The following is a 26,781-nucleotide window of genomic DNA, read 5'->3' on the forward strand; positions in this document are numbered from 1 at the left end:
GAGACCGGCTGGAGCTGCCTCTCTCTCTGGCTGAACGTTCGGAAGCCCTCCGTCACATGCCCACTAACAAATCTCCGGGCATGGACGGGCTGACCGTGGAGTTCTACTGCATGTTCTGGGACGTCCTCGGCCCAGACCTTGTCATCATCTGGGCCGAGTCCTTGCAAAGCGGGGTCCTCCCTCTCTCGTGCAGGCGAGCTGTGCTCGCCTTATTGCCAAAGAAGGGGGACCTCCGCGACTTACGGAATTGACGTCCCATCTCGCTCCTCATCATGGACTACAAGGTCGTAGCGAAGGCCATCTCACTGCGGCTGGGGTCCGTGCTGGCGGACGTGGTCCATCTCAACCAGACCTACACCGTCTCAGGCTGGTCCATCTTTGACAACTTGTATTTGGTCCGGGACGTCTTGGAGCTGGGGCGTAAGGATGGTCTGTCGTTCGCCCTCCTGTCCCTGGACCAGGAGAAGGCGTTCGACAGGGTGGACCACGGGTATCTCCTGGGCACCCTGCGGGCGTTCGGCTTCTGGCCCCGGTTTGTGGGCTTTCTCCAGGTGCTGTACGCTGACACGGAGTGTCTGGTCAGGCTCAACTGGACCCTGACTGAACCAGTCAGCTTCGGGCGGGGGGTACGGCAGGGGTACCCCCTTTTGGGCCAGCTGTATGCTCTGGTGATAGAGCCCTTCCTCCGTCGGAGGTTGATGGGGTTGGCGCTTCGGGAGCCGGAGCTGCGGCTGGTCCTGTTGGCGTACGCCAATGACGTGCTCCTCGTGGTCCAGGACCCGGACGACCTGGTTTATTTGGCTGCCTCCTCCGCCCGGGTCAGCTGGGTCAAGAGCTCTGGCCTAGTGGTTGGGGACGGGTGGCAGGCGAGCTCCCTCCCACCTGCGCTTCAAGCCATCCGGTGGAGTGCAGGTCCGCTGCTCTATCTTGGCGTTTATCTCTCCACCACGCATCCTTCTCCGCCGGAGAACTGGCAGGATTTGGAGGCCAGGGTGGAGGAGGGAGGACAGGGTCTAGTTTGCTTGCGCAGCCAGGTCCATGTCTTCCGTCTCCAGGCCCTGCAAAGGCTCCTTTATGGTGCAGGTAGTCCGGCGTGTGGTATGTTGGTACATGCCTTCCTCCGCCACCTCCGCTTTCCACCCTTCCGACCCCCAGGCGTGTACTCCAGTAGGTGAAGGCCGCCTTGTCACCCAATTCTCTCGCTTTCCTGCGGTGAGCCCTGTAAGAGGATGTTCCCCGCCCACCCCTCACCCCTGGCCCTCCGGACATTTTTTCTTGGGCCCCTGTTCCGCGAGCCCACCCCCCCCCCGGCCTCTCCGCTCCCACACTCTATGAGTCGGCTGCATTCCCTGCAGCCAGTCCGGTTTCGAGCCGCACCCAGAAACCATCTGTACACGCTCGTGCTCCATACGTTACATTTCCTCACCCTCATGTCCCGCCCTGACACCAAATGGCGGGACTATCTTCCACCTAAAGAGGGTGAGGAGCCCCAGTGGGCCAGCCTTTATTCCACCTTGGTCCCACGGCCCGCCGGGGACATTAGTTGGCGGTTCCTTCATGGAGCCATGAGCACAGGCATGCACCTGACGCAGTTCACCCCTACAGCGGAGGCCTGCCCCTTTTGCGGTGTTTGGGAGAACCTGGCGCATGCCTATCTCGAATGCGCCAGGTTGCAGCCCCTAGTCTGGCTCCTCCAGAACCTCTTGTTGAGGTTCTGGCTGCACTTTTCCCCACACTTGTTCCTCTTTGCACACCCTATCTGTGGCCCCACGAAGTCGCGAGACCTCCTCGTCAACCTCCTTCTGGCTCTGGCCAAAGTCTCCATCTACAATACCAGGAGGAGGATGTTGGACGAGGGGGTCCTCTGCGACTGCGGGGCCTATTTCTGTTCCTCCCTAGTTTCATGCATCTGGGCAGAGTTCCACTGGGCTGCGTCCGCTGGCTCCCTCGACAGCTTTGAGGAGCAGTGGGCTCTGTCCGGGGTTCTCTGCTCGGTGTCCTCCTCCGGTATCCTCATTTTGAACCTCTGACCCTCAGTCTGGTCCCTGTTTTTCATTAGTTGCCCCCTGTAATCAGTTGGTCCCTGGGTCCAGTGGTCCCTCCCGCTAGGCTGGGGGAAGGGCCTTTAGCATTGGGTGGGCTTGTGCCCACCCACTTCCCGGGTTTTCCAATAAGACCCCGCTACAGGCCGATACGTATAATTTCAGTTACTTTTACTTATATGAGAAATTTGAAGAGTCTTTTATGCTGTTACTGAGATTATTAGAGGCAAAGGTCTGACACTGGGTACTCAATTTCTTAAAGGACCCATTTTTAATTATTTTTCATTCCTAAAGCAATTAAAAAATTGTAAACTGTCAAAAATCATTCTGTATGTGAACTGCTGTCATAAATATAAAGGGAAGGGTAACCACCTTTCTGTATACAGAACTATAAAATCCCTCCTGGCCAGAGACAAAAACCCTTTCACCTGTAAAGGGTTAAGAAGCTAGGATAACCTCGCTGGCACCTGACCAAAATGACCAATAAGGAGACAAGTTACTTTCAAAGCTGGGGGGTGGGGTGGGGGAACAAAGGGTCTGTCTGTCTGTGTGATGCTTTTGCCAGGAACAGAAAAGGAATGGAGTCTTAGAACTTAGTAAGTAATCTAGCTAGATATGCGTTAGATTCTGTTTTGTTTAAATGGCTGGTAAAATAGCTGTGCTGAATGGAATGTATATTCCTGTTTTTGTGTCTTTTTGTAACTTAAGGTTTTGCCTAGAGGGATTCTCTGTTTTGAATCTGATTACCCTGTAAAGTATTTACCATCCTGATTTTACAGAGGTGATTCTTTTACTTTTTCTTTAATTAAAATTCTTCTTTTAAGAACCTGATTGCTTTTTCATTGTTCTTAAGATCCAAGGGTTTGGGTCTGTGTTCACCTATGCAAATTGGTGAGGATTTTTATCAAGCCTTTCACAGGAAAGGGGGGGTAGGGCTTGGGGGGATATTTTTGGGGGAAGACATCTCCAAGTGGGCTCTTTCCCTGTTCTTTGTTTAATACGCTTGGTGGTGGCAGCATAGGGTTCAAGGACAAGGCAAGGTTTGTACCTTGAGGAAGTTTTTAATCTAAGCTGGTAAGAATAAGCTTAGGGGGTCTTTCTTGCAGGTCCCCACATCTGTACCCTAGAGTTCAGAGTGGGGAAGGAACCTTAACAACTGCAATAATTTTAAAGAAGATATGCTTTGTTTTTCTGTCCATAACAAACCTGTGTATGCCTCCTTTATGTGCTAGAATCAATTGAGCCTCAACTATAGAGTCAGTATTGATGCCCTCATTAGTTCTGTAATATTTTATTTTTTTTGGTCAGAGGAACTGGGTATGAATATTTATTTTTGATTCTTTAACATACTATCATAGTAGAGAGTGGGAACATGCTATAATCCAGGGCAGGGATCTCCTCTTTATTGGTGTTTGTTTGTAAAATGCCAAGCATAATTAGGCCCTGATATTGAATGGGGCTTGTACATGTAGCCGTAATACAAATGATTAATAACAGTAATATTATGTTAGAATTGCTGATTATTTAAAAAATTGCTATGTGTACATTTTTATAAGAGGAGATTATTTTAAAAAGAAAAAACCTCAGTATTATAGTAGTAATAATAATATACAAAAACAACAGTAAAAGAATCTTAAGGTTGCAATGTCAAGACCTCAGTATTTAGGAAATGCCAGAATTAAGGTTGTCTGTGATTCATTAATTTACTCTTTGTGCATATCCATTATGATAGTCTGCAGTTACACCACCTCATTCGCAATACACCGTCTGACTTCTACAACACTGAGGCATGAGTCCTACAGACAACAGCCTTATTCACTGCACATCCCTGATTCATTCCCTGAGCACTGTCCATTCTGTGCACTGAATGAGGCAGGGGTTTTATGGAAACAGTAGTAGATGATCATATAATTAAATACTTTATCATAATGGATATGTACAAAACCACAGGTTAACAAGTAGCTGTTAAAGACTGTTATCTGTGTAGACTTATCTTCTAGAGGGGTATGAGACACAAACTTTGGGTTTTATAATTGTTTGCTAGACAGCAGAGAAAAGTTGAGACTCAGGAATCCTGGGTTCAATTTGAGTTCTGGAGGGGAGTATGCTCTCGTGTTTACAAACCCTCCTGTGTCTCTCCCCTCCCCCATCTGGTTCCATCACTGCCTCGCCTCAGAGCTCTTAACCTTCTCTCCAATTCCCACAGCTCCTGTCCTCATCCTCTGCTCCTATCCCTGCCTTCTTTAGTTCCTGCTCCTATATCCTCTGTCCCTATCCTCCCCCATGCTCCTATCCCTTCCTCCCTGGCTCCTGTTCCTGTTTCGTCCCCCTGTCTGCTCCTCTTCCCCTTCCTCAGCCCCTATGCCTCTGCGTGTCAGTCAAGCTGCTTAATACTTCTCCACACTGCCTGTGTGCTAGCAAGGAGCATTAAGAACACAGGAGAGAAGGTCTCCCTGTTCTCAGTTCTGGTGCCTGATGCCACAGTGTTCCCCAGCAATGAGGATGAGTAATTGCAGTAAAAGTTCTGATGAGCCCAGGTTTCCTGGGATGGAGCATGCTCAGTGCGGATGGAATCTTTGGAGAATTGAGCTGCTGAACTCTAAGAAATTTCTTCTGAATATGTGTAAATATGTGAAACTTTTTATTCAGAGGTTAACTCATTCAGATTTGGGCAGTTTTCCTTGGGATAACAAAAGGCATGTGTCTGACACCCGTGCAATCTCAGTTGCAATCTCAGAGCATGGAGATACTAGAATTTCTCAATGAAGTGATTGAGAAAAATTTTTAAATAGGCAAAACACATTTTTCTCTAATCTTGTTCTCAGAAACAGCTAACCCATTTTGGTTGATTACCCTGATGCAAACACCTGGCATATAAAATTTCAGCCTGAATGTTGAAGTTTGGGAAAATTTAAGCAGCTGAAAACTGGGTTTTAAAATGGAAAAGGTTAAACAACTGTAACTGTAGGCATAGCTACCAGCTCTGCCTATAATAATAATAAATAGTAACATCAACCGAAATATATTACGATTGTGGCACGAAAAGGGAAAAAAGAAAAGGAATCTGTGCTTCACTCCCCTTGGCTAGATATATTTCCTAGGGTTGACTGTTTTCTCATAGTCTCTGTCCATTTGTTTCTCTCACTCAGCTCTCCAGTATCAACCTTCTTGGTCTTTCAGCACCATCAGTTTTGATTTTTTCCTGTTCCTGATGCTAGCTTACATAAGGTGAAATTATTCTCACCTGTTGGTGAAGCTCAGGTAGCTTGTGGAGAATGAAATTTGAACCCCTTGTAGCCCTTACTGCAGGCTGTTGTTGGAATACTACTATCTGGAGCTCTTGTGTGACACTTGAATGGGATTTAAGAGTAATAATTGGATTTGTGCAATTGTAGATCCTGAGGTCCATTCCTTGACTTGTTTCCATCACTGTCCTTTAGAGACACTGCCACTGGGCACCCCATCCAAGCATAGTGCAACTGCAGTGTTTAAGTAGTGTGAAGGGCCTTGCTGACTCCTGTCATCCAAGATACAGCTCCTGGTGTTCCCATTGTGACCTTTGGCATTGTTTGTGCAACTTAACTGATCCCACACCAGAGAAACCGTGACAGGGCAGTGTTTACACAGTATACGTCCTTTCCACAAGTTTGCTTTCCTGATTAAATGTTGAACCTATAAAATTCAAGTGTGTTAGAAATGTACTGGAATGTCTTCTCCCATGTAGGAAAGATGTTCAGGCTGAATTATTGCCTGTGTGCTGAATGTGTACTCACCACAGCTGCCAATGGTTCCAAGTAGTTTAAAGAGACTACAAACACTAAGCTGTTTCTGTCCTTCATGGGAATAAGCAGGAGTACAAGATTCTTATGGCTTGTGGTCACTAGAGAGTAAAAATCTTTCAAGAGTTAATAACCTATGTGAGCTATAGTGTCTGTTTCAAAGATTACTCTTGGGGGAATTCTGTGCCACTGTGCATGCACAGAATTTATGTCCCCCGCAGATTTCTTTGATTCCCCACAGAAAAATGACTTTCTGCTGAGGAAGCAAAGGGAAGTCACAAGAGCAGTCACACAACTTTCCCCAGCAATATGTTTTGGATACCTAGGGCAGCCGGCAGAGTGGTAAATCACTGTGGGGCAAGAGGTGGGACTGGGGAAGTCTTGGTTGGTGTCTCCTACCCTGTGCTGGACTCGGTTGCTAGTCCGGGCTGGGCTGGGGAGGACGGGACTTACTCTTCCCCTGCACGGCATCTGGGACCGGGTCAGACCCACCCCAGATTTCTCTCCTGGCTGCAGGAAGTTCTGCAAACTCCATCTCTCCCCCTGCTTCCTGCACCCATTGCTCCTCAGCTGCAGGGGGAGGGATCCCTGTACAGGGAGCTGCTCTGCCATCCGCCCAACCCCTGTGAATCCAGACCCCCTTATACTCAGACCCTCTCACTGAGCCTAACCCCCCTGCACTCAGAACCCACCTTGATGGACCCGACTACCCCGATGAGACACCCATATCCCCACCTCACTGAGCTCCAACCAGTTGCACCTGGATCCCCACTCCACTGAGCTCCACTCCCCCAGCATCTGGACCCCACCACTGAGCCCCACACACCCAGACCCCCCTGCCGAGCTCTATACGCCCACACCCAGAAACTCCCCACCACTGAGCCCCAACCACCTTCACCTGGACCCCCCTGCAGAGTCCCATTACCATTGCCCCCAGAACCCTGCAACAAGCCCCTATGCATCCAGATCCCCCACTGAGCCTCCTGCACCCAGATTGCTCCACACAAAACCCTCTCAACCCACACCTGGATCCCTCCCCCCACATACTAAGCCCCTCCACACTTGGATCCTGTCTTGCTGAGCCTGTCTGCTCACACCTGGTGCACCTGGCACGGAGGCACAGGCCCAGTCCTTGCACTGTGTCAGGGTAGGGTGTAGCCTCCCTGCTGAGTCAGTGTCCTGGGGCGGAGGAGCTGTACAGTGATATCCCACCTCTGTGCAGCTAGTGGCCTGTGTTCCCCAATGCTATGCTGGAGCCTCCACATTTATTTGGCAAATAATATTTGCAGAATTTTGCAGAATTTTAAAATATTGTGCGAGAATTTTAATTTTTTTATGCATAATTTTTTGGCACAAAATACCCTCAGGAGTAAAAGATGATCTGAGCATTTGGACGGTTTTGCCAGGGGCAGTCAGATTATTTCAGTATAAAAAAAATGCAATGCCACAATTTAATACAGTATATTTTGTCCTGTTTTAGGCTGGTACAGAGGAGTTTCCATTAAGAAGCCAAATGTAAAGGTAAGTGTAAATATAGTCTCTATTTTTAACAATTATTTGAGAATGAGGACTTTCCACCTTGCTGTTGCAGCCCTAACCCATGTTCTCCCTTACTCTTAAGACTCCACTTTCCTTTACAAATATTTTGGCATACATAATTGTACTGAATTTTTTTCTGAATTGCTTCTTAGTCATCCCAAAGGTTCAGAGACCTTTTCCATCTGCATACATGTAGGCTGTATTCATTTTGACTTTTTTTTTTCAAAAAAGCCCAAATGCCTAAATAAGCCTGTACAATTCTTAATTCAGGATTTTTTAAACAAATTTAAATACTTCACTTTATCAAAATAGAAATATGAGAATTTTTGAAATAAAGCCAATTGGGGAAAAATATTGTTAATGTTTTATATTTCACAGATTTTATAGTCTAATCAAGGAAATTTTGCACCAGGAGGGCTCTTTATGCTGGCTGTGAATTTTTGTTTGTGTTCATGTACGCTTAAGTATACAAAGACACAAGCTATTTCTAACATTCAACTGGCTTTTGTTTAAAATACTGTAATTTTCAATGTAATTTGTAAAAATATATTAATGAACACTAGTGTCTAATGAATCTTTTGTTTTCTCAAATGTACCCTACATAATCAATTAATTATATTTTTCTTCTAATAAAACTTCCCTAAGTTGTTGAGCATTTCATTCATTTGTGCATTTATTGTTACATTGTACACTGCATAAATCTGTGTTCACAGTTCTGACACAAGAGCCATTCAAACATACCAGTTTCCTAGGTAACCAACACAGTGCCTCAGAAACAGACGGCATAAAGTGGGAGTAAATCAGATGAAGTACATCCAAATTGCATTTCCACCTTTCCAGTATTTCTGTATGGTTAAAATGTGTGTGTTCGCTATTGACTTTCTTGGTGAAGTCACTCTTGTTGGGAAAACCTATGGAAAAATCTGCTTCAAGTTTGTATTTCAATGGAAAGCGATTTTTCCTCCTCTTTATTTTTGTTCCTTGAAAATTCTTAATTTTAGTACTTCAGTGAGTTTTTAAGAGTTGTTGAACTAGTTTATTGTTTAGCTCCTGTGTATATTGCCTGTTTGCTAGCTTTTGATCTCTGTGTGGATGGCTTGTATATTTTCTTGGTGCTGAGCAACTGTGTATTTTGAATCTTGGGATCTTTTTTTCGGGATACTGTGAAAAGTAGGGAAAAGTAGCCATTTTTTTTGGTATGATTGTATTTAAAATGGTGTGTACACAACTAATTGTAGGCAAACCTGGTAGCTGTGCTTGTTGTTAAAGATGCAATGCTTTCCATTATGAGACCTTGTTTTCAGTTACTTACAAGTTTGCCAAACATAAACCGTTCAGACTCAAATTTCCTGTGTCAGTTGTTTCTCTCAGGATGAATGTTTTTGGAAAGTTTCAGCTGAAATGTTTCAGCCATTTCTTACAACAAGGTGAGGAAAAATACATTGATTTGCTCACATCAAAAAAAAAAAATCTCAACTCTTTCTTTGAGATACTCTAGCACAGGGATTCTCAAACTTTTGTACTGGAGACTCCTTTCACATAGCAAGCTTCTGAGTGTGACCCTCCCCTTATAAATTAAAAACATTTAAAAATATATTTAACACCATTATAAATTCTGGAAGCAAAGTGGGGTTTGGTGTAATAACCTCATGACCCCCTGTGGGGTCTTGACCCCGAGTTTGAGAACCGCTGTTCTAGCACTTCCATGCTTTGCAGCAGACGTTTGAAATTTGCAAAGGGGTCACTCTGGTGTCAGAGATGTCTTTTGTCACAGTGAAAATCTTCTCAAATTTGGCCAAGTTTATAAGTCCCTGGAAAATCACAGTTTGGACATGATTAGTAGAGTTTTGTTAAAGGTTAGCAGCATTATTTTCTGAAGATTCAGTCTGTACAAAATGTGCTCCACCGCTACAGAGCTCCTATGTGCTGGCAAGGTTATCTGTGCCATCCTGACAGAGCAACTGAGCATGCTGTATCCTAGGCCTGCAGGAGCCATGCAGGACTTTTACCTGCAATTGCTCCTCCTGGCAGCAAAGGGACACCGTGGCACCAGGCACCAGAAGTAAGAGCAGGGAGACTCTCTCCTTTGCTCTCAATGCTTCTGCTTCTGTAGTGGCAGAATGGAAGAGAATGAGAAAGGAAGTTGACTTGAAAGTAGAGGCTGAGGAGCAGAGGGCAGATGTGGAAGTCAGGATGTTGAGTAGCAGGGGTGAAGATGGGAGAGAGAGGAGCAGAGAACAGAAGAAGGAAGTTTGGGAGTGAGAAGGTGAGCAGACTGGGACAGACTGTGTGAGCCTGAGTGGACAAAGTAAACAAAATGGAAAGTGCCTGCTTAATGAGCAGCTATTAGATATTGTTTTCTCTATTGTTTCTTGTGTGGCCCCATGGCTTATTTACTGCACATAGAATCATAGAACATCAAGGTTAGGAGGGACCTCAGTAGGTCATCTAGTCCAACACCCTGCTGAAAGCAGGACTAATCCCCAACTAAATCATCTCAGCCAGGGCTTTGTCAAGCCTGACTTTAAAAACCTCTAAGGAAGGAGATTCCACCATCTCCCTAGGTAACCCATTCCAGTGCTTCACCACCCTCCTAGTGAAAACGTTTTTCCCAATATCCAACGTAAACCTCCCCCACTGCAGCTTGAGACCATTACTCCTCGTTCTGTCATCTGGTTCCACTGAGAACAGTCTAGGTCCATCCTCTTTGGAACCTCCTTTCAGGTAGTTGAAAGCAGCTATCAAATCCCCCCTCATTCTTCTCTTCTGCAGACTAAATAATCCCAGTTCCCTCAGCCGCTCTTCATAAATCATCTGCTCCAGCCCCCTAATCATTTTTGTTGTCCTTCACTGGACTCTTTCCAATTTTTCCACATCCTTCTTGTAGTGTGGGGCCCAAAACTGGACACAGTACTCCAGATGAGGCCTCACCAATGCCAAATAGAGGGGAATGATCACATAGATCATAGAATATCAGGGTTGGAAGGGACCCCTGAAGGTCATCTAGTCCAACCCCCTGCTCGAAGCAGGACCAATTCCCAGTTAAATCATCCCAGCCAGGGCTTTGTCAAGCCTGACCGTAAAAACCTCTAAGGAAGGAGATTCCACCATCTCCCTAGGTAACCCATTCCAGTGCTTCACCACCCTCCTAGTGAAAACGTTTTTCCCAATATCCAACGTAAACCTCCCCCACTGCAACTTGAGACCATTACTCCTCGTTCTGTCATCTGGTTCCACTGAGAACAGTCTAGGTCCATCCTCTTTGGAACCTCCTTTCAGGTAGTTGAAAGCAGCTATCAAATCCCCCCTCATTCTTCTCTTCTGCAGACTAAATAATCCCAGTTCCCTCAGCCGCTCTTCATAAATCATCTGCTCCAGCCCCCTAATCATTTTTGTTGTCCTTCACTGGACTCTTTCCAATTTTTCCACATCCTTCTTGTAGTGTGGGGCCCAAAATTGGACACAGTACTCCAGATGAGGCCTCACCAATGTCGAATAGAGGGGAACGATCACGTCCCTCGATCTGCTCGCTATGCCCCTACTTATACATCCCAAAATGCCATTGGCCTTCTTGGCAACAAGGGCACACTGCTGACTCATATCCAGCTTCTCGTCCACTGTCACCCCTAGGTCCTTTTCCGCAGAACTGCTGCCTAGCCATTCGGTCCCTAGTCTGTAGCAGTGCATTGGGTTCTCCCGTCCTAAGTGCAGGACCCTGCACTTATCCTTATTGAACCTCATCAGATTTCTTTTGGCCCAATCCTCCAATTTGTCTAGGTCCTTCTGTATCCTATCCCTCCCCTCCAGCGTATCTACCACTCCTCCCAGTTTAGTATCATCCGCAAATTTGCTGAGAGTGCAATCCACACCATCCTCCAGATCATTTATGAAGATATTGAACAAAACCGGCCCCAGGACCGACCCTTGGGGCACTCCACTTGATACCGGCTGCCAACTAGACATGGAGCCATTGATCACTACCCATTGAGCCCGACAATCTAGCCAGCTTTCTACCCACCTTATAGTGCATTCATCCAGCCCATACTTCCTTAACTTGCTGACAAGAATACTGTGGGAGACGGTGTCAAAAGCTTTGCTAAAGTCAAGAAACAATACATCCACTGCTTTCCCTTCATCCACAGAACCAGTAATCTCATCATAAAAGGCGATTAGATTAGTCAGGCATGACCTTCCCTTGGTGAATCCATGCTGGCTGTTCCTGATCACTTTCCTCTCATGCAAGTGCTTCAGGATTGATTCTTTGAGGACCTGCTCCATGATTTTTCCAGGGACTGAGGTGAGGCTGACTGGCCTGTAGTTCCCAGGATCATCCTCCTTCCCTTTTTTAAAGATTGGCACTACATTAGCCTTTTTCCAGTCATCCGGGACTTCCCCGGTTCGCCACGAGTTTTCAGAGATAATGGCCAATGGCTCTGCAATCACAGCCGCCAATTCCTTCAGCACTCTCGGATGCAACTCGTCCGGCCCCATGGACTTGTGCACGTCCAGCTTTTCTAAATAGTCCCTAACCACCTCTATCTCCACAGAGGGCTGGCCATCTCTTCCCCATTTTGTGATGCCCAGCGCAGCAGTCTGGGAGCTGACCTTGTTAGTGAAGACAGAGGCAAAAAAAGCATTGAGTACATTAGCTTTTTGCACATCCTCTGTCACTAGGTTGCCTCCCTCATTCAGTAAGGGGCCCACACTTTCCTTGGCTTTCTTCTTGTTGCCAACATACCTGAAGAAACCCTTCTTGTTACTCTTGACATCTCTCGCTAGCTGCAGCTCCAGGTGCGATTTGGCCCTCCTGATATCATTCCTACATGCCCGAGCAATATTTTTATACTCTTCCCTGGTCATATGTCCAACCTTCCACTTCTTGTAAGCTTCTTTTTTATGTTTAAGATCCGCTAGGATTTCACCATTAAGCCAAGCTGGTCGCCTGCCATATTTACTATTCTTTCGACTCATCGGGATGGTTTGTCCCTGTAACCTCAACAGGGATTCCTTGAAATACAGCCAGCTCTCCTGGACTCCTTTCCCCTTCAAGTTAGTCCCCCAGGGGATCCTGGCCATCCGTTCCCTGAGGGAGTCGAAGTCTGCTTTCCTGAAGTCCAGGGTCCGTATCCTGCTGCATCCCTCTATCTGCTGGCAATGCTCCTACTCATACAGCCCAAAATGCCATTAGCCTTCTTGACAAGAAGGGCAGACTGTTGACTCATATCCAGCTTCTCGTCCACTGTAACTCCTAGGTCCTTTTCTGCAGAACTGCTGCCTAGCCGCTTGGTCCCTATTCTGTAGCAATGCATGGGATTCTTCCATCCTAAGTGCAGGACTCTGCACTTGTCCTTGTTGAACCTTATCAGATTTCTTTTGGCCAAATCCTCTAATTTGTCTAGGTCCCTTTGTATCCTATCCCTACCTTCCAGCATATCTACCTCTCCTCCCAGTTTAGTGTCATCTGCTAACTTGCTGAAGGTGCAATCCATGCCATCCTCCAGATCGTTAATGAAGATATTGAACAAAACTGGCTCCAGGACTCCGCTTGATAACGGCTGCTGACTAGACATGGAGCCATTGATCACTACCCGTTGAGCCCGACGATGTAGCCAGCTTTCTATCCACCTTACAGTCCATTCATCCAGCCCATTCTTCTTTAACTTGCTTGTAAGAATACTGTGGGAGACCATATTAAAAGCTTTGCTAAAGTCCAGGAATAACACATCCACTGCTTTCCCCTCATCCACAGAGCCAGTTATCTCATCATAGAAGGCAATTAGATTAGTCAGGCATGACTTGCCCTTGGTGAATCCATGCTGACTGTTCCTGATCACTTTCCTCTCATGCAAGTGCTTCAGGATTGATTCCTTGGGGACCTGCTCCATGATTTTTCCAGGGACTGAGGTGAGGTTGACTGCTCTGTCATTCACCGGATCCTCCTCCTCCTCCCCTTTTTCAAAGATGGTACTACATTAGCCTTTTACCGATCATCTGGGACTTCCCCCGATTGTCATGAGTTTTCAGAGATAATGGCCAATGGTTCTGCAATCACATCTGCCAACTCCTTTAGCACCCTTGGATGCAGTGCATCCAGCCCCATGGACTTGTGCTCGTCCAGCTTTTCTAAATAGTCCTGAATAACTTCTTTCTCCACAGAGGGTTGGTCCCCTCCTCCGCATACTGTGGTGCCCAGTGCAGTAGTCTGGGAGCTGACCTTGTTCGTGAAGACGGAGGCAAAAAAAACATTGAGTATGTTAGCTTTTTCCACATCCTCTGTCACTAGGTTGCCTCCCTCATTCAGTAAGGGGCCCACACTTTCCTTGGCTTTCTTCTTGTTGCTAACATACCTGAAGAAACCCTTCTTGTTACTCTTAACATCCCTTGGTAGCTGCAACTCCAAGTATGTTTTGGCCTTCCTGATTTCACTCCTGCATGCCTGAGTAATATTTTTATACTCCTCCCCAGTCATTTGTCCAATCTTCCACTTCTTGTAAGCTTGTTTTTTGTTTTTAAGATCAGCAAGGATTTCACTGTGAAGCCAAGCTGGTCGCCTGCCATATTTACTCTTCTTTCTACACATTGGGATGGTTTGTTCCTGTAACCTCAATAAGGATTCTTCAAAATACAGCCAGCTCTCCTGGACTCCTTTCCCTTTCCTGTTAATATTCTCCCAGAGGATCCTGCCCATCAGTTCCCTGAGGGAGTCAAAGTCTGCTTTTGTGAAGTCCAGGGTCTGTATTCTGCTGCTTTCCTTTCTTCCTTGTGTCAGGATCCTGAACTCGACCATTTCATGGTCACTGCCTCCCAGGTTCCCATCCACTTTTGCTTCCCCTACTAATTCTTCCCTGTTTCTGAGCAGCAGGTCAAGAAGAGCTCCGTCCCCTAGTTGGTTCCTGCAGCACTTGCACCAGGAAATTGTCCCCTATACCTTCCAAAAACTTCCTGGGTTGTCTGTGCACTGCTGTATTGCTCTCCCAGCAGATATCAGGGTGATTGATGTCCCCCATGAGAACGAGGGCCTGTGATCTAGTAACTTCTGAGAGTTGCCGGAAGAAAGCCTCGTCCATCACATCCCCCTGGTCTGGTGGTCTATAGCAGACTCCCACCACGACATCACCTGTGTTGCTCACACGTCTAAACTTAATCCAGAGACTCTCAGGTTTTTCTGCAGTTTCATACCGGAGCTCCGAGCAGTCATACTGCTCTCTTACATACAGTGCAACTCCCCCACCTTTTCTGCCCTTCCTCTCTTTCCTGAACAGTTTATATCCATCCATAACAGTACTCTAGTCATGTGAGTTATCCCACCAAGTCTCTGTTATTCCAAACACATCATAATTCCTTGACTGTGCCAGGACTTCCCGTTCTCCCTGCTTGTTTCCCAGGCTTCTTACATTTGTGTATACGCACTTAAGATAATGTGCTGATCGTCCTGCTTTCTCACTATGAGGCAGGAGTCCTCCCCTCTTGCGCTCTTCTTTTTGTGCTTCCTCCCAGTATCCCACTTACCTCAGGGCTTTGGTCTCCTTCCCCCAGCGAACCTAGTTTAAACCCTCCTCACTAGGTTAGCCAGCATGCTTGCGAAGGATGCTCTTCCCTCTCTTCGTTAGGTGGAGCCCTTCTGTACCTAGCAATCTTTCTTGGAACATCATCCCATTGTCAAACAATCCGAAGCCTTCTCTCCGACACCACCTGCGTAGCCATTCATTGACTTCCACGATTCAACAGTCTGTACCCGGGCCTTTTCCTTCCACAGGGAGGATGGACGAGAACACTACTTGCACCTCAAACTCCTTTATCTTTCTTCCCAGAGCTACATAGTGTGCAGTGATCCAAGGTCATTCTTGGCAGTATTATTGGTGCCCACCTGGAGAAGCAGGAAGGGGTAGCTGTCCGAGGGCTTGATGAGTCTCGGCAGTCTCTCCGTCACATCGTGAATCCTAGCTCCTGGCAAGCAGCACACTTCTCGGCTTTCCCGGTCAGGACGGCAGATAGATGAGTCGGTCCCCCCTAGGAGGGAGTCCCCGACCACCACCACCCACCTCCTTTTCTTGGGAGCAGCAGTCATGGAACCCCCATCCCTAGGACAGTGTATCTCATGCCTTCCAATCGGTGGAGTCTTCTTCTGCTCCCTTCCCTCAGATGTATCATCTAGTCCACTCTCCACATTAGTACCTGTGGAGAGAACATGAAAACAGTCGCTCACCTGTATCTGCATTGCTGGTACATGGATGCGCCTCTTTCTTCTTCTGGAGGTCACATGCTGCCAATTTTCTTCACCGTCCTTTTGTCCCCGCTGCGCAGCCTGCTCTGAATCTTCAGAATGTTGTGCACATAGAAGCATATCCTGACGTCTGTCCAGGAAATCTTCAATTTCACTTATGCAACGCAGCATTGATACTTGTTTCTCCAGACCTTGAACCTTCTCTTCCAATATGGAGACCAGCTTGCACTTTGTACAGACAAAACCTCTTCTGTCCTGTGGAAGAAAGACAAACATAGCACATCCTGTGCAGGTCACAACAGCTGATCGCTCACCGTCCATATTACCTTCTTTCTATGAGCTTCCTCAGCTGTTGCAGTAACTATTCAGAGAAGCCTGCGAGATGAAAGCCTCAGTGGCCTCTCCCTAGGCGAACTCCCAGTCAAACTCCCTCTATTAGCCTCTCCACTGTTTGCCGCTCAACTGGTTCTCAGCTGACTGCCTTTTTATAGCAGTCAGGCCCACTCAAGGCTCACCTGGAACAAAGCACTCCCAATTCACACTATTGAAACCCTGCTCTGAAGACAGACTTGTTAATTTCCACATAGGTTTTTCTAGGGCACTCATCAGTATGATATCTGAGTGCTTCATCAATATGAAGGAATACATTTTTACAACACCCCTGTGAGGTGAGGGAGGATTATTATTCCCATTTTGCAGATGGGGAATTGAGGCACTGAGAGAGATTAAGGCTAAAAGTATTCACTAATTTTGGGTGCCCAATTTGAGACACCTAGGACCTGATTTTTTCAGAGTATTTAGCATTTTATAGCACTTCATTTGCTTGGAGCTCAGCTTCTGATTGATTTCAGTTGCAGTAGTTAGTGCTCAGCGCTTCTACAAGTCAGACTCCAGGGTCTCAAGTCAGGCACTCAGAAAATGTGGAATACTCAGTTAGTGACAACCTGTGAAAAGGTTGGTTTAAGTGACTTGCTTAGCATCATGCAGGAAAAGAATTGAGATACATGGTCATCAACAGGATTGGGACTGTTAAATACATCATACCCTCTGCCACTTGATCTAAAGGAGTAACTGATAGCAGCCTTAGGTTGTCATTCTCTGTGTGGTCATGCACTAGAGGGAACTTGGTACCTTTTGCCAATGGGGTTTGGAGATACTGACAGCAGAGGAATGATGAAATTTGGGAATTGGGTTCCATTCCAGTTTCTGGAAGGGAGTGTGTTCTATTTGGCACAGTCTGTTCTTCCTTTTACGCCCAAGAGCGACACTTTCTGCCCCATCCCTGCCAACCTCTCCTTTTCCCAATCCTGTCTTGTCCCTATTGCTGGTTCCTCATTCCAGTTCCACCCTTTTCACCTAGCCAGTCCCAGTCTCCTCATACCAATCCTAGTTTCCTTGCCAAGCAAGTCTTAGTCTCCCCCCTCCAAACTCCCCCTCCCAGCCCTAGTCTCTCCCCACGTTCCCCATCCCCACTGGCTTCCTCGATGAGCTCCTCATCCAAACTCAGTATCCTGTCTCTCCTATTACCCCCCCCACACACACTCTTTGTCCTAGTCTTTTTGCCCAGGCAGTACCAGGTCTCCCCGTACATGTCAGGTTTTTTTTTCAGATCGGTCTCACATCCCCTCCCATCTCCTTTCCCTGACCCACTGAACCTCAATCATAGTGTCCCCTAGCTCTTCATCCAGTCTATTGGCTCCCCCGCACCTATTGGCTCCCAGTCCCAATCTCCCCCCCGGGTCCCAGTCCTTATCTCCCACTCCTCCCCCCACTCTCACATGCGCCAGTTTCCTCCCTCTTCCCCCCCCTTGCCATCCTCCACTCCTAGTCTCTTCACCCGGCCTCCTTGCTCCAATCTATACCTCCTGCCCCACTGCATGTCTATCTCTTGTCCCCTTTGCATTCAGATCACGCAACTTACTCCTCCACTGTGTCTCTACCCAGCAGGGAATCATGGAGAACTGTGTAGAGCCAGCGTCCTTGCTGTTAGTTCAGGTAGCCACATAAGAAAAAGAAGGCAGACAGGGGTCGTTCCCCTGTCAAGAAGCCACAAGGGGATTTCAGCGGGGTGTGTCCTCAGGCAGGACACCCATGGTCTGGGCCTCAAGACCCAGCACCTTTGACTCTGGTCCCAACAGGAGGCCTATTGAATCAGGTGCTGGTAGACTCCCCGACTCGGGTGGATTTGGAGGAAGAGCTCAATCTTCCCTCCATGCCGGACACCTACGAGGCAGCGCGGAACCTCATTGCCATGACCGCACAGGCCCCGGCACCGCAAGACCAGGCACCGGCTGTGGCACCAGCTGCAGCGTCTATTCCGGCACCACATGTAGCTCTGGAACCCTTTGCAGCACCAATGACGGCATCGCTTCTGGTTCATCATCGTGGCAAGCCTATGATGTTATGGCACGGCTCACCATCTCCCCAGTACCGCTTCCTGGAACCGTCCGGCTCTGCCCCACCGTGGTTGGGCACAGACTATTTGTCCGAGTCAGACTGAGTCTTCTCTCTCTAGACACAGCCACTACCAATCCTGGTCCTGTCTCCACAGATTGGTGGAATCATCGGCACCGGCGGTTGCCTGGCTGCCTCAGTGGCATGGCCCAGTCCAATGGCCCTTTTGGACACCTTGGGCCTATGCTCAGGGTCAGGTCTCCAGGCCGGCATTGGTGGCATCTACAACCCATGCCCTCCCCCTTAGTAACGTCGCTGACTCACCACACACTCAGGGCTCCTGAGGACCCTGCTCGAGTCAGGGACTCTGGGCTGTCACGCTCAGGTGCAGAACCTGAACCAGCACTATAAGTGACACTAGAGCCACCTCTAGTCACGGGAGTTCCAAGGTACCTGACCCAGCCTCCAGAGAGCCAGAAGGGCAGGAAGACCCTGTCCCACGGGCCTCCTCCTCGCCAGACGAGGAGGTGGCGGGCACCACCACCACCCTACCAGTGATGGACACCAAGGGACACCAGGACCTCCTTAGGAGGGTGGCTCTAAACCTCGATCTCCAGGCAGAGGAGGTCATGGAGGAGTCTGACCCGATGGTGGACATTCTTGCCCCTGAGGGTCATTCTAGGGTGGCCTTGCCCCTCATAAGAACAATCCAAAACACCAAAGGTTCTCTGGTAGACTCCAGCCTCTATACCACCCACCACTAAACGGGTGGAAAGATGCTATTTTGTGCCACAGAAAGGGTACGAACACCTTTTCACTCCACCCCCAAGGTGGAAGGGAAGGAAGTGAGGGGGGTTCACCTGTGCAGTGCTAAATAGCCTCGAGGCAGACTACGAGGGAGGGAGAGCACATGCGCGGGCTCAACGGGACACTGATACCATAAATCTCCGATTAGAGGTGCAGGGGCACATAGGCACCTAAAGTGGAGCACCCATAGGGACAGTACTCGAAGAAGAAGGTCCAGCTTCTTAGTGTCCCTTGACTTAGGCGTGGGACCTGGCTGTCCTTGCCGCTCTTTGTGATTTGCCGCATTGTGGAAGGAAACCCATTGTTTCAAACAAAGTTCTCTGTGGAAAATTACAGTAACAAGATTGTGTTTGGAGTCACATGGACAAGTCACATGTCCATGCACGATTTCACCTAGTCACAGCAGGAAAGTCTGTTAAGAGTAGGTAGGCATCTTCCATTGTAAGTTAAGTGTCCTTTAATGGGGCCACTCTTCTTGAATAGTTCCTTCAAGATGTGCAGGCTAAATACCTTGTGGGTGTTACCCCAGGAGCAAACATTTGAAATACAGGTATAGTGCCAATACTCGTAACTTCAAATATTAAAATGATACGTGCATAGAAATAGCATAATCATATTCAGTAAATCATAACCTTTCCATAGACATCTTAAATGCCAACCTTTGTACAATATTTATTGAAATTATATTACAGTGGTTGCAACAATAATCTATATGCTCGTATTTTAATCAGATAACGTCACACCCAGTATGGCCATTCTTATGTTCTAATACTTCACTGATTACTTCAGTATTGATTAGCTGTTGCGATCTGATGAGAGGCCTGTAGAAAAGCTATGTATTCTATATACTGTAGTCCAGAATTGCAAGGAATGATATCTAAACTTGCATCAGTGAGAGTGATTTTTAAAAGAAATGTACCGTATATACTAGATCATAAGCCGGTTCGTTTATAAGCCGACCCCCTGAAGATGGATAAGTAAAAGTGGAAAATTTTTATGAGCCATTCATAAACTGACCCTATAATTCAGGTGTCAGCAAACTTTGGCTCCTGGGCCATCAGGATAAGCCACTGGCATGCCGAGATGGTTTGTTTACTTCGAGCGTCCGCAGGCACGGAGGTAAACCTAAGTAAACAAAGTGTTCCAGTGCACCAGCAGCTTACCTTGACAGGCTGGGACAGCAACTGGTGGGGAAATTTTTGCTGGGGAAGAAGCTGGGAATCAGGGGAGTTAACCCCTGTGACCACTCCCCACATGACCCCACTCCTAGCCTGGGACTCCCTTCCCACCTTATCTGGGGAGGATGTCTTTGGCCTGGCTGGAGCTGCTCCGGCGGCCCAAACCGGACGGTGTGGCTGCAGCATGTTCCAGTGGGCTGGGCCGGGAGGCATGGCTACAGTGTGCTGCGGCGGGCTGGGCAGTGCAGCCGCAGCCTGCTCTGGTGGGCGAGGCCAAGTGACACGGCTGCAGCCTGCCAGCCCCTGAGCTGCAGCTGCTTCGGAGGCTGGGGGGAGAGCAGCATGACCAGAAGCGGAGAGACTCTGGCCCCCCTCTTCCCTTCTGGCTCTGCTGATTGTGCTGCCTCTCCTTGCTCCCCCTGTTGGGTGGAGGGGCTGTGTCCCACCTTTCCCTCTCTATACCCGTTCATAAGCTGACCCCCTTCTCTGATGCGTCCCTGTTTTACTAAAAAAAATTCAGCTTATGACTGAGTATATACGGTATACATTTGGAATATTATTTTCCCGTCTACTTTTCTATTATTTTGGTGGAATTATCTCTTAGCTTAATTTCCCAGCATTGCCTCTCTCCATCCCCTAAATTAAACATACCCACTGTCTTACTGTTCAGTCCCTTAAAAACTACACACTACAGCATTGGCCTTTAGCAGGGTGTGTTAATGACTGTTTCCATATTTGACAGTAATACCAGTTGTTCCATATCCATTTTAAATGTTTGAACTTACTAAACACTGGTCTGGCCATGGTGAAGGTAATTGAGTTATGTACTGTTTCAGTAAATTTATGTAGTAGTTTTTAAATACTTTTAATACTTTAAATGGGTTGTAAAAAACCACCAGCCTGTAAGCTTTTATCATCTTCATTTATGCAAGTACTTATTGTGGCTTTATGTGGCAGATGATAGTTATTTAGCTTTGTTGTTTCTAAATGTTGTAAAGCATTTTATATTTTCCTATGCTGATGCAAAGTTAAGCTGCTTAAAGTGATCCTTTTATAAGACAAAACAGTGTCATATAACAGTATAATTTACATTGACAAATAAAAAGTTCTTACAGGAGTGCCTGAATGAGAAATACCTGGAATATTAAGCAAAGACATATGCTTAGGTCTGTGTACGCTGTTGGCCTGTCTCCCCAGCCCAAGAATGTTTGACGGCATGTCCAGAATCTGGTTCAGGCCCTCTTTTTCAGGCTTCAGCTTTATTTCTTCCACATATCAACTGGTAACAAATTCCACATCAGCTGTCACTTCCCCCTAAACCAAGGATCTTCTGCCCGGGGCCACAGGTTTCTATGCTACAGGCCAGTTGTCTGAGAGTCATTCACAAATTGTGCTTTTTGCCCCGCAGAGACAGGAGCTTCTTTCCAGAGCCGCCTTGTTCCTGTTAGCCTTTTTGTAGTCCTACAGGCAGTTTGCCCTGGGAGTAGCCCTTCTCCAGGACCCACCACAGGATCCAACCCAGTCCCTGTATCTCTCCCCAGGGACTTCTGCAGGAATTTGTTAGTTTCTGAGGTGCCACAAGGACTCCTCCTTGTTTTTCCTGCACTCTGCAACTCTCTCTCCCAACTGGGTTACTTGCTGATTAGAAAATCATGTGATACCTAGCTGCTTAGTCTTAGCTGGGAGGTAGCTAATAAATCACAGGTATAGCTGGATTCCAACTCCCCTTAGAGGACAGCCACCCTGTGAGACTGTTTCCAAAACGTAGCATATTTTCCTTTTTAATAATGATGGCTAATGTGTTCACAAATATCTCATTGCCTTTCTGACTAAGTGTTAATAAGTAATAACAAAAAAAAATTAAAGCTGTAAAATGGATAAGTGAAAGTCTCTTCAAAGCTTACGAGAACATTTTAGAATTCTCCAGTGAAGTCCCTGGGTGACTGCACCTCTAGTGTTAATGGATAATTAGATCCCCACAGAAATAAAGCTAATTATGTAAATATTTTAAGGGGTGTCATTAAATGGAAAATATCAGTTACCAATCGACGTTCATTTTTATAAGTAATTATAATTGCTGTTTCTTGAATGTCATTTGTAATTTAATAGGAAAGTGTGTGACTATTAGCTTTAACTGCAAACAGATTTTGGCCCAAGGAATCAGGTTTTGTCTTTTTTTTATGTTGCCTGTGGGAAACACCAATCAGGCACAAAATAATCAATATATAATATCAGGAGATGTTTTGGCCTGTTTGTCCTTTTTCTTAAAGATCACGAATATATTACCTGACTAATTTTCCATCAGATAATCATTTCAGATGTTGTTATAGTCATACATTTTTATCAAGTACAGTTTTAAGGATCCCTGTATCCTCAGCTAATCATAGATAAGTTGGTTTTCATTAAGAGTTAAGGTAATTGGGAGTTATGTGGGACAGCATAATCTCTTCATAAACATTCAGTACAAAATGTTCTGCCTAGAGGATTTAATAAAGGACACCACATATCCCTTATATTGAAAAGATGATAATTAAGATCTACCACTAAAGATGATCTCATATGGAACTTCTTGACACTACTTTTCTGATGCTGGAACAGAATTCTGTGGAATGATACTGACTCTTGATATGTCTATATGAAATGAAATGGGAATAGCCTCCATCAAGATCACGTTCAGCCTACCTTACATCTATTCTTCCAAAAGTGAGAATCTAGAATCTGTTTGATTTTGATCCCTGATGTGGCATTGGTGTCTGGCAGCACTGGCCCTCTGCAACAGAGCAGACTTAATGAATGTATTTTTATCTTTTTAGGCTATTTTTTATCAACATTCTTTTGAAATAGGGTTGTCAAGATTCCTCCCCCACTCTGAACGCTAGATGTCATGACACGCCCCCCAAATCTCAGCTAGGGTGAAACACTGGCTGGGATTTCTTCCTGGAGCTCTAGGAAAAACAGAGTTAATAAGACACATGCATCTCTAAATATACTACCAAGTACATAAAGACTAACAATATTTTCCACATCTCAAGGATGACTTTAACCAGTTGATTCTGGGAAACTTTCACGGGAGAGTGCATCAGCCACTTTGTTAGAAGCTCCTGAGATGTGTTGTATGTCGAAATCAAAATCTTGGAGAGCTAAACTCCACCAAAGAAGTTCTTTGTTATTTTCTTTGATGGTGTGAAGCCACTTCAGTGCAGCATGGTCGGTTTGCAGGTGGAAACGCCGTCCCCAAACATAGGGGCGTATCTTTTCCAGAGCGTAGACAATGGCGTAACATTCTTTTTCACCGACTGACCAGTTGCTTTCCCTCTCAGACACTTTTTTGCTGAGAAACACTACAGGGTGGAATTCTTGATCAGGTCCTTTCTGCATTAAAACTGCTCCCACACCACGCTCAGATGCATCTGTGGTTACTAGGAACGGTTTGTCAAAGTCTGGGGCCCTTAGTACAGGGTCAGACATGAGTGTTGCTTTAAGCTTGTTAAAGGCCTTCTGACATTTTTTCGGTCCACTGAACAGCATTTGGCTGTTTCTTTTTGGTTAGGTCTGTCAGTGGGGTGGCGATTTGGCTGTATTGTGGTACAAATTGTCTGTAATAACCGGCCAAGCCTAAGAAAGATTGAACCTGTTTCTTTGACTTTGGGACAGGCCACTTTTGGATGGCATCCACTTTGGCCTGTAGGGGGCTGATAGTTCCTTGACCCACCTGGTGTCCAAGGTAAGTCACTCTGTTTAGGCCTATTTGACACTTCTTAGCCTTAACAGTTAGTCCTGCCTCCCTTATGCGCTCAAGGACTTTTTGTAGATGTTCCAGGTGTTCTGCCCAGGAATCCGAAAATATGGCCACATTGTCAAGGTAGGCGACTGCATATTCTCCTAATCCCGCTAGGAGACCATCTACAAGTCTTTGGAAGGTGGCGGGTACATTCCGAAGCCCGAAAGGGAGTACATTAAATTCATACAGCCCGACATATGTGGTGAAGGCTGACCTTTCCTTGGGAGATTCATCTAGCGGTACCTGCCAGTACCCCTTGGTTAAGTCCAAGGTAGAGATGAACTGGGCCCGTCCCAGTTTCTCTAATAGTTCATCTGTGCGTGGCATTGGATAGTTGTCTGGGCGAGTTACAGCATTTAGCTTACAGTAGTCCACGCAAAAACGTATTTCCCCATCTGGTTTGGGAACTAGAACCACTGGAGATGCCCATGCACTTCCAGAGGGGCAGATTACACCCATCTGTAGCATATTCTGGATCTCCCGTTCTATAGCAGTTTTAGCTTGAGGAGACACCCGTTAAGGTTGGACTTTAATTGGGCGAGCATTACCTGTGTCAATGGAGTGGTATGCCCATTCAGTCAGTCCTGGGGAAGCTGAGAACGTTGGCGCGTAGCTAGTGCACAGCTCTTGGATCTGCTGTCGCTGCATACGCCCAAGGGTCATGGAGAGGTTCACCTCTTCCACACCACCAGCACATTTCCCTTCGTAGTAGACACCTTCAGGCCACTCAGCGTCGTCTCCTCCCTGGGCTGTAAACTGACAAACCTTTAATTCTCTGGAATAAAAGGGCTTTAGAGAATTAATATAGTACACCTTAGGCTTTCAGTTGGAGGTGGGGAATGCTATGAGATAATTAACAGCTCCCAGGCGCTCCTGGACCGTGAATGGCCCTTCCCACGATGCTTCCATTTTATGGGCCTGGAGCGCCTTTAAGACCATGGCCTGGTCCCCTACTTTGAAGGAACGCTCTCTGGCATCTTTATCATACCAGGCTTTTTGCTCTTTTTGAGCATCCTGTAAGTTTTCTTTAGCAAGGGCTAAAGAGGTTCGGAGGGTGTGTTGTAGGTTGGTTACAAAGTCCAGAATGTTAGTTCATGGAGAAGGTGTAAATCCCTCCCATTGCTGCTTCACCAACTGTAATGGCCCCTTAACCTCGCGGCCATATACAAGTTCAAATGGGGAAAACCCTAATCCGGGATGTGGTACAGCCCTGTAGGCAAAGAGCAACTGCTGCAACACTAGGTCCCAATCATTGGAGTGCTCATTTACAAATTTACGTATCAGGGCCCCCAAAGTTCCATTAAACTTCTCCACCATGCCATTTGTTTGATGGTGGTAAGGAGTGGCAACCAAATGATTTACCCCATGAGCTTCCCAAAGGTTTTCCATAGTTCCTGCCAGGAAATTAGTTCCTGCATCTGTGAGGATGTCGGAGGGCCAACCTACCCTGGCAAAAATGTCTGCTAGTGCCTGGCACACACTTTTAGCCCTGGTGTTGCTTAGAGCTACTGCTTCCGGCCATCGGGTTGCAAAATCCATGAAAGTTAGTATGTACTGCTTTCCTCTGGGTGTCTTTTTTGGAAAAGGACCCAGAATATCCACAGCTACTCGCTGAAATGGAACTTCAATGATGGGGAATGGCTGGAGAGGGGCTTTGACCTGGTCTTGGGGTTTTCCCATACTTCACAAGACCGGACATAGGTAGAAACATCCTTGCCCATTCCCTCCCAGTGGAATGACCCCCCCAAACGGTCTTTGGTCCTGTTCACCCCAGCATAGTCACTAGGGTGATCATGGGCTAAACTCAGGTGCTTGGCCTGGTATTTAGTTGGAACTACCAACTGTCTCTGAGGATGCCAGTCTTCCTGGTGTCCACCAGAAAGAGTTTCCTTGTATAAAAGTCCTTTTTCTACAACAAACCTGGATCGATTAGAAGAGCTGAGAGGCGGTGGGTTGCTCCGTGCCACCGTCCAAGCTCTCTGGAGGCTTTCGTCTGCTTCCTGTTCGGTCTGGAACTGTTCCCTTGATGCTGGAGACATCAGTCCCTCATTGGATTGTGAACCTAGGCTCGGTCCTTCTGGGAGCGATGTAGGGGATGGGGCTGTTTCCGTTGACTGTGAACCGCTTTCCGCTGGTGCACTATGTTGGGATTCAGGCTCCGGCTGAGCCTCTTGTGTAGGGTTATCAGTTGCTACCGGTTCAGGTTTGGTGGGGCCCTCTGGTGTTGAGGTTGCAAGTACTGGATTCAGTGCTGGCAATGGGTCTGGTGTTGGTTGTTCGACTGGTTCTGGTTCTGGGATTGGTTCCGTCTGGGTCTCCGGGACTGGATTCACTACTGCTGTTGCAGACATTGGCCTGGGGTCTGGGTCCATCACCTCTGACTGGGTCCTGATAGAAGTTTCCAGAATAGAGCTAGGCCTCACGGCTTGTTTAGCCTGGCTACGGGTGACCATTCCCTCCCTCTTGGCCCGCTTCACATGATTGGCCAAGTCTTCCCCCAACAGCACGGGGATGGGATAATCATCATAGACTGCAAAAGTCCACATTCCTGACCAGCCCTGGTACTGGACAGGCAACTTGGCTGTAGGCAAATTGAATGAGTTGGACTTGAAGGGTTGAATCGTCACTTGGATCTCTGGGTTGATTAAATTGGGGTCCGCTAAGGACGCATGGATAGGTGACACTTGTGCTCCGGTGTCCCTCCACGCGGTGACCTTCTTCCCGCCCACACTCACAGTTTCCCTCCGCTCGAAGGGTATCTGGGAGGTATCTGGGCCTGCGGACCTCTGGTCTGATTCCGGTGCAATGAACTGTAATCTGTTGGGGTTCTTGGGGCAGTTGGCCTTTACATGCCCCAGCTCGTTACATTTAAAACATCGTCCAGCTGATGTGTCACTGGGGCGAGATGGGTTGCTGGAGAATGGGGTGGTGGGACGATAAGGGGTCTGGAGGGTTCTTTGGGAGGTAGGTGGGGCTTTGGGTGGCCCCCGGTGATAGGGTGTGGTCTGGGGTTGTCCCTTCTGGTCTCCACTCCAAC

The 26,781-nt window shown here is 47.1% G+C and overlaps 1 protein-coding gene across 9 annotated transcripts in view; it reads left to right on the plus strand.

The window, feature by feature from the left end:
• The window catches only part of DOCK3 (dedicator of cytokinesis 3), a 609,762-nt gene that overhangs the window by 147,474 nt on the left and 435,507 nt on the right, over nucleotides 1-26,781 (plus strand). For all 9 annotated transcript variants that reach the window (XM_048858121.2, XM_048858128.2, XM_048858122.2 and 6 more), the window contains exon 3: nucleotides 7,302-7,342. In XM_048858121.2, the coding sequence (XP_048714078.1) occupies nucleotides 7,302-7,342 (41 nt within the window). The remainder of the gene's footprint in view (nucleotides 1-7,301; nucleotides 7,343-26,781) is intronic.

This window comes from Caretta caretta, chromosome 7, assembly GCF_965140235.1.
Source record: "Caretta caretta isolate rCarCar2 chromosome 7, rCarCar1.hap1, whole genome shotgun sequence".
NCBI classification, from domain to species: domain Eukaryota; kingdom Metazoa; phylum Chordata; order Testudines; family Cheloniidae; genus Caretta; species Caretta caretta.